Source organism: Capsicum annuum, chromosome 2 (genome assembly GCF_002878395.1).
Source record: "Capsicum annuum cultivar UCD-10X-F1 chromosome 2, UCD10Xv1.1, whole genome shotgun sequence".
In the NCBI taxonomy this organism is placed as follows: Eukaryota; Viridiplantae; Streptophyta; class Magnoliopsida; order Solanales; family Solanaceae; genus Capsicum; species Capsicum annuum.
The window spans coordinates 67281849-67290459 of NC_061112.1; the positions used below are offsets into that span (position 1 = coordinate 67281849).

The 8611-nt window shown below is 34.3% G+C and overlaps 1 protein-coding gene across 2 annotated transcripts; it reads right to left on the reverse strand.

The window, feature by feature from the left end:
• LOC107857600 (protein BREAST CANCER SUSCEPTIBILITY 2 homolog B) lies at nt 1-3429 on the reverse strand (the record flags this gene model as incomplete). Of its 2 annotated transcripts, XM_047406318.1 has the most annotated exon segments (9): nt 1-18; nt 100-222; nt 972-1126; nt 1214-1338; nt 1417-2100; nt 2251-2313; nt 2422-2493; nt 2998-3132; nt 3196-3429. In XM_047406318.1, coding segments are annotated over 9 exon segments (1517 nt in total), but the record flags the coding sequence as incomplete, so codon positions are not given.
• Between the last annotated feature and the right edge of the window lie 5182 nt (nt 3430-8611).

The window sequence follows — 8611 nt, forward strand, 5'->3', positions numbered from 1 at the left end:
TTTACTTCTCTTTCATATCTGTCCAAAGGATGAATTGATGTTTTTATTGTACCTGTGAGATCTGAGAGAAAATGCACAAACAGGCTCAATTACGGGTACCTATATTTTAATTCTTCAAGTACATTGCAGATTTTCAGAAGTTTCCCAGAAAATTTGTCACTGTAACACCTCTCGTAAGATGCAAGTTTCCAAACAATCCACTTATAGTGATTTGTAACCCACCTGTTGGAATGATGAGGAATGTTTGTAAGCATGCCGCATGGAAGAACAATTTAAAAGAAAGATAAAATTTTATTAGACATCAACCATATGAAACGGTAGAATTGTCTTGATCTGGTAAGCAGAATATTGAGAACCCAATAGAAAAGTAAACTCATGATTATAACTCTATAGATCAATCTGTGGATCCAAGAGAAAGTAGCAGATACAAGTGCCAGCAAATCTCAACATTGTCAGAACTGTATGTGAAAGCTATCACCAAATCATTTTGTAGTCTTTAACTTAAGCTGCCAGACCCACAGATGCATAATTCAATGGATATTATTATCAACATCTATTCATACAGCTACAAGCAACAATTCTTTAACACAACAATTGAAACGGATTGGTTCCTTCTAACAAAATTTTTTACTGTACACCTATGATTATAGCGCTATAGATCAATCCATGGATCTAGGGGAAAGTAGCAGATACAAGTGCCTGCTTTTCTCAACAATGTCAGAACTGAATGCAAAAGCTATAGCCAAATCATTTTGTAGGTTTCAACAAAAGCTGCCAGATAGAGACAGATGCATAATTCAATGGGTACTATTACCAACATCCATCCATACTGCTACAAGAGGTCAACAGTCATCTAATGCAACATTTGAAACAAATCAGTTGCTTCTGATAATTGTAGCTACTCTAACAGCAGTCTTCTGACAGCCAACAAATTTTCCACAATTTTCTTGCAAAGAAGCATAGAGAATTACTTTTTAGAAATATATTGCATAGAAGCTCCTGATAGAGACAGCATCTCCAAAAAAGATTCTACTCCAATGCAACCTGAGCAAGATTCATCACTGAACACATAAGTCTCAGCAGTAGCTGGATTCATCCTTCTTACGTCATCTGGCACACTCTCTAGCTGGATCTCCACAGAACATAAGAAGTATCAGCTTCCGAAAGTAAATTCATTAATCAAAGGAAACAAACTATTCTGGTCCATTCACACCTTGCTCAGGATTGATGAGGGCTTTCCAAGATACTCCTTCATATATGATCGTGCCACATGGAATGGATATCGAACTGAAACCTTTCCTTTTTGAGGGGATAATTTTGGTGCTAAATTTGAGAACCCTAGTTAAATGATATCAAACCTGTCAAACATGATTTAAGACAAGCCATAAGGAGTCTATTTACAAACTTCAAATATACCATTAGCAGCACCGGCATCATTTCTTTTGAGAGGGGTGACGACGTTGGTGCTTCGAGGCTTCTTGAATGGAGAAACAAAACTTCCCCCAGGTTTCCTCTTACGACTAAAGTTCTGGTTTCTATCTGCAAAACCTGCTCCAATGTTATTTGAGATTTCCACTAAAGGACCCCTGGAAGGCCTTTCTAGCAATTTAGGTTTTGATGCAATAACATTTTCTCTAAGGTCCATAGTTGCTGAGTTCTTATTGAATGGCTCTCCATGCAGTGAAATACTATGGTCCAGCAGCCTATTCGTGCTTTCTTTTGCCACAGCATCAAATTCCTTTATCAAGTTACTAGCCGGAATGAGATTCTCTGATTTAATTGAGGACTTCTTATGACACAAAGTTGATCTCAATGGCGTTGTAAAAAGGCTTGAGGACCCACTGCCTTTCGCTGCTGATAAGAGGGAAACAGGAGTATCATAGTTCAGATCTTTGGTGGAGGCCTGATCAACAGATTTTTGGTCCTTTGAAAAAGAAAACAATGGATCAGCGACATCCTTTTCATCTACAAGCTCTAGATCTCCAAGCAAACTCCTTGCACGTTTCAATGCCTCACAGGAAACTGATATTGATCTACCACCGGCAGTATGAAACTTTATTGGGGGAGGTTTATCTGCTGTAATCTCCTTTGTTGGATAAACTGAGGAGTTAAATTTAACGTCAGACGAAGACAATGAAGCTGCTGAAACATTAGTAGACCCTATGCTAGCAATGCCCTCTGCTGCCGCAAAAGGAAATGAATTTCGAAAACCAAAGAGCTCGTCTGAAGATCTATTCTTCTTTTCCGAACCTGGAAATGTTTCATGGTCACCATTTTCTTCCAAGCCCAACAATGCCTTGGCTCTATTAAGACCTGCAGAAGATATATGGACTGCTTTACCAGAGCCCGTCTGGAACAACGAGTTCGACATGCTAAATTGTTTCTCCATACTAGCAGGACAAAAAGATTCTGGAGTATTACGAGCTTTCCCTGAGTCTTTCTTGAACACAGCTTCCCGAAAGCCAAAACCATTTTCTCTTCCAGTACCTTGTCCTGCACAATAATTTGGTAACGCATACATAGACCCACCATAAAGTCAAGAAACTTGGATATAGACTCACATAGTTCACTGTCTCTCTAAAATTGACAAAAATAAAGAAACTTGTGTTACATGTTACAAAAACGGTAATATTATATTCCACAGAGTAATGCCGGATTGAATTTTCAATTCATTTTAGGGCAAATACTGATTCTAAGTTGACACATTTTACTGGGACTTCAAGGTATTGTACAGGCTAGGGTTTTACACTGTGGCACACCCAAAGAGTAGCAGCTGTGGTTCCATTGTCATCAAGAGGAAAAAGCACATTTGTTCTTCTGGGTCATATTTCAAAAAAGCCCAAAGGCGTGTTGTAGTGTAATTGAATACCGTATTTTTAAACTTGCTTTAAAAATAAGCAATTCCAGCGACATACATTTTCAGCAAAATCAAAAGAAGACACTTTACGAAAAGAAGAGCAAAATTTGAACATAATAAAGTAGTATTATTGAGGATACCTGAGTCGAAAAGAGCCTTGTGTTCAGCAAGGATGGTAAGAGGTGTGGATATGGAAGACTGCTTGACTGGCACAGGTTTGGCTGATCCAGTTGGAAAAACTGGAAATTTGGCATCGGTATTGGTCGCCGCCAGTCCTGCATATCAAAGTGATTAATTCCCCATGGTGATAGCAAAAAAGTATTGAAACAAGTAAGTACCTTGACGTAAGAGATCGGGCATCGATTGGAGCTTCTGCTGCTGAGGAGCTACGGCCAAACTCCTTTGTTCAATTACGCTCTCTCCATCCGACACTTTCCATCGGAAATCATTCCCGGAGGAGTACAACTGCCACGTCCGCATTTTGGTTGCCGCAAATTTGTGTCAAGAGACGCTTCGGAATTTTATACGGCTCGACTGATTATTACTACTATTATTTTTATTTATTTTTTTGATAAAAGCGGGAAACCAAATTTGTTTCTCTTATAAGGAGATTTATACGCGCGCCAAATTAAATTATCAATAAAGGCGAGAAAATGACATAAATAGTCCCTTAACTATAAGACTAGATCTAAAATAGTCCCTTAACTATACACTTATTATATTTGGTCCTTTAACTATTTTAAAATTTATCAAGTTTGATCTTTGACTATTTTTTATATAAACAATATATATATTAATGAAATTTCTACTTCCATGAAATTAAATCGTAACCTATTTCCTCAATTATTTCTCTCACCTTGCCACTTTTTCCGCAGCTTTCTCTTGTGAAAAAACCTTCAACCTCAATAATTCAAAATAAAATTTCTCAGGGAAGAAGTACACACGCTCTAATAAAAAAAGTATATTGTCATTGCTAATATTTGAATATGCTATGTTCCGGAGAAGACGATAATAACGACATAGTTCGACACAAGAAAAAACTTTTATTACCATTAAAGACAACTTAAACAAAGAAAAAATCAAGATGGAGATTTTGGGCATGGTTCGAATAGTTTAAAGAAAGTGTCCAGAGAAAGTTACTAGCTAAAATGGCAAAATTGTAAAAGAAAAGTAACAGGAAGTAGGGTTGAGCAAAAAATACCGAAAATCGAACTACCGAATCAAATAGAAAAAATTGGTAATTGGTATTCGGTAATTTGATATTTGGTATGGTATTTAGGAGTAAAAATTTAACATTTTGGTATTCAGAATTGGGTTTGGTTCAAGATATTAATACCATTTGGTATTCGGTATTTACCAAATATCGAATTTTATATATATACGTGTGTGTGTAACCAACCTAATAGACAATAGTATTAGTCATTCCAAAAAATCTCTTGAAACTTGGTAATGTGTTTTTTGTAAAAAGAAACAAAAAGAATACTAGATAAGGTTTCTATTAAATATATTCTTTGAAGTCTAAACATACATTTGCACTTCTCCAACTTTAATATGGTAAAACCAAATATCGTACCGAACCAAAGTTTAATTTAGCAATTATCAAACTGATGTTTATAAGTATGGTATGTGGTATCTATGTTCAAATATCGATTACTGAATTACCGAACTCGAACTTTGAAAATATCGAATCGAATACCGAACGTCCACCCTAGATGGAAGAAAGAGTCTTACAAATGAAGGACTCCATTAGAATAACTCCTACGTTGTTCATATTAAAAATAGACAAATAACAAATTTAATAAAAATAGTCAAAATCAAACTTAATAAGTTTTTTTATTAAAGCCTGTGTCTTCTTCCTTGAGAAATTCTATTCTAATTATTGACGTTAAGAATTTTTTCACTAGAGAAATTTGAGGTAAAGGAGAGAGAAATAATTCAAAAAATTGAGTTACCATTTAATTTCACGAAAACAGAAATTTCATTAATATAAATCCTACATTATTTCTATAAAAGATAGTCATAGACCAAACTTGATAAGTTTTTAAATAGTTAAAAGACCAAAAATGATAAATTTATAGTTAAAGGACTATTTTAGACCTATTATTACAGTTAAGGGACATGTTGTGCCATTTTCTCAATAAAGGCTGAGCCCATAGTTGACTAACAACTAAAAATAAGATTCCTCTTAAGTTTTTGGTGACCTTTACAAGGCTAAAGTCAAGAGCCCCTTAAGAAAATTGAGTAAAGTTAATTGACAATTAAATTAACATTTTTAAAATTTGATTATCTTTTTTAAAATTTAAATCAATTCATAACTTCTCATTTGAGGTGTAATAAAAATAAGGGATCAATCAATTATTTTTCATCACCAGTTATTCAGTTATAAAAGAAATTTTTCTCTCTCCAAAAGCTCAAACATTTTTTTTTAAATAGCATCTCCTCCAACAAATTGCCTCAAACAAGACAACAGATCGACATTGTTATCATCTCTAACAACTATCATTTTGTGAACCCGCATTCGACTTCTTCATCCCTCTTTCTTTCCTTGCAGTCATCAATTTTCCTCTCTTTGCACATAAAGACTTTTATATTTGTTGATTTTCAAAAAATTATGGTTTTTTAGTTAATGAAGAAAAAGAAGAACTTTAGTTGTATTCTCTTCAAGTATGGATTACCAATTTTGAGTTTTGATGCGCAAAAAAAAAAATGAACCCGAGAAAATCCTAATTTGTGGTATTTGTTCTCTAAATATGATGGTTGATGTAAATGTGGTATCTTTTATGGGTGAAATATGATTTACTTTGTTGTTGTTGTTGTTGTTCTTGTTCTCGAATATTATTATAAATGAAACTTGAACTTTGACTTTTTTTTGGAGATATCTGTTGTGATAATTTTGTCTTTTTATTTGTATTGTTGTATTGAATCACTTCACTTGATATTTATTAGTGTTGTTTGTTTGTTTTGTTGGTGTTGTTTGTGTTCTAGGTATATTCTTGGTGTTCTTAGTTTTGTTGATGTTGGTGGTGGTGATATTATTGATGTTGTTGGTATTCTTGATTTTCTTGATTTTGTTGGTGTTGTTGTTGTTAGTGTATTGGCAAAAACATTAATGTTGTTCAAGTGGTGATATAGCTTGGTGTTGTTGATGGCGGTGTTCTTGGTGTGATATAGTTTGATGTTGATATATAATGTTGTCCAACAGATGTGTAATATGTTGTAAAGAATAAGAATCTGTTGGAACATATTAAGCATTTGGTGAAACCAACTATATCATCTGTTGGTTTACTGGTTTGATTTATTCCAATGATGATTCATTCGTTGATTCTTTTATTGTAATAAATAGGTCATTTGTTGAAAGAAATCAAAACAGTCTGGCTACTGATTTGATTTCATCTGACTCATCTGTTGAAAATATTTTTATAATATATTGTATTTATTAAATTTCCTGTTACCTTTTTTTAGTGATGTAACAATCAATTGTAATCTTTTTTATTTTCTCTTGTTCGTAGATAAAAAATGACTCCCAAAAGAGGGTGAATCAAATTCTGACAAAATAACTAGAATAGCTAAATTACAAACACCATTAAAAGAACTTACTAAACAATTCTTTCACAAAGAAATGAAGCGTTACCATTTGTAGATGTACAAAAAAGAATAGAGATGTGAAAAGAGATAATGAAGGAGAATCAGTTAAAGATCTAGTGATGATGTAGAAAAAAAAAGGTGAGGGAGATGAAGAAAAATTTGTAGATGAGGAAGGTAAAAATAAAAATGAGGAAGAAGATGGAGATGAAGAAGAAAGTGGTAAAGGGAATGAAAAGGAAGATGAGGATAAAGTTGATGAAGAGGGAAAAAAAGTGAGAAAAGAGATGAAAAGGAAGAAGATAAATCTGAAGAGGAAAATGAAAGAAAGGATGAAGAGGAAAGAGCTGATGATAATGTTCATGATGATGTTAAGATATCGTCGATTAATCGTGAACGTAGATAAAAAAATTCAACATGATCTTCTCAAAATTTTTAGTATTGGCAAGTTTCAAAGTTGAGGTGTTGATAGATAACTCTAGATTTGACTGGTAATTTTGTAGTTAAATCTGTCATGGATAAAACTTTTGATGGTTTTAGGAAGATATTAAGGAATGAAAACATGGAGGATTACTTTAAGTCCAGCTGTTTTGGATACTTTCTTGATCTGCCCGAGGATAACAACGAACGTTTTGAAATGACCTTGGCGTATGGTTTTAGCGAACGATCAAGTATAAGGGTAATGATGATGAAACATTGAAAGATAAGGACAAAAAGATGGATGAGATTTGGATAAACTACTGTGACATGTCGAATTTTTTTGATATGAAAGAATTTACCATAGAGACTGGCCTATGATTCTATCCTCCATCTGAAACTCTTCTCACAGTAACACCCTTAAAAAAGCCAAAGACAAGCAAGAAACCTAAATTATCTAAGACACCAAAGAAAGGTAAGACACTAACTAAGTGTAAAATCCAGCAAAAATCCTAGTCATTTCCGTCCTAAACAGCATGCCAAAAGAGGCCCCAGACTTAGAAAATTTCAGCTAATTGTCAAGACTTAGAATCATTTTAGCCTTCAAAATTGGAGGATCTTATTTTTTACCTTCCCGACCTAAGTATGTCAATTTTTAAATTAATTCATGATCAAGATCACTTGTAGGTCATCTTAGACGAGTTTTGTTTTTTTTGGACTAGCGTAAGGGTGAGTTTGGATGTCCAAAATAGCAAGGGGTCGCGATAGGCCCGCGTCGTAAGGGCCAGTTGACCCAACTAGGGGTCGCGCTGTAAGGGCTGCTTGACCCGAGCAGGGGTCGCGTCGCGATAGTCACTTGACCCAAGCAGGGGTCGTGATGCGATGGGGACCCCGTCCAACATTATTTTATCCAAGTTTGTGGGGGAGAATGGGCCATTTTCCCACCCTTATTCAGCCTTAACACGAAATTAATCATCCTACAGGGCAAAATGTCATTCTTTATTCATAAACTCTCTCAAGAACAAGCCCTAGCTTCATCAAGTTCAAGAATCAAGTCTCAAGAACTCACCACAATCTTTACGAAATTAATAATTAAGATATGTTAGGTGTTCATCCAAGGGTTTCCTTCCACCCTTGGAGTTCAAGAACCTCTTTTAACAATCACAAGTTGATTACTTTCAAGAATTTCATTTGAACTTGATTGTATTCATGATTATGATGTTATTTGGGTTCCTAATCCATGTTTTATGACAAGATTTATGTGAATTAATTAACCTATGTATAATGTTATGTGGATTTATGTTAAAACCTCCTTGAAATTGTGATTTGAAATTGTAATCATGATGCTTACATTATTTATTATTATGTTGTGCATGAATTATGCTCCCCAAGTGTTTGATAAAGTGTTCATATGAGTTAAAGGATGAAATCATGATATAATAGTATGTGTATAATTTCATGCCATGCAAGTGTTTGATAAAATACCTCAATGAATGCATTGTGACAAAGTGACTAGTTATCATGCTTTTAAGATTGTGCTATACTATTTATGCTATAGAGTCTTGCGGATATCTAATACTCGATAATTAGCAGCTTACCTAGATTTACAGTAGTTTCAGAATAGTCTTAGTGATGTCACATACAATAATACTCAGCCAGTTACAGAACTCAGTATATTCAGTCAGTTAACAAAAATTAGTGAACTCTGTCCAGTTTAGTTAGACAACACAATCAGTAACCATTCAGTCAAGCCTA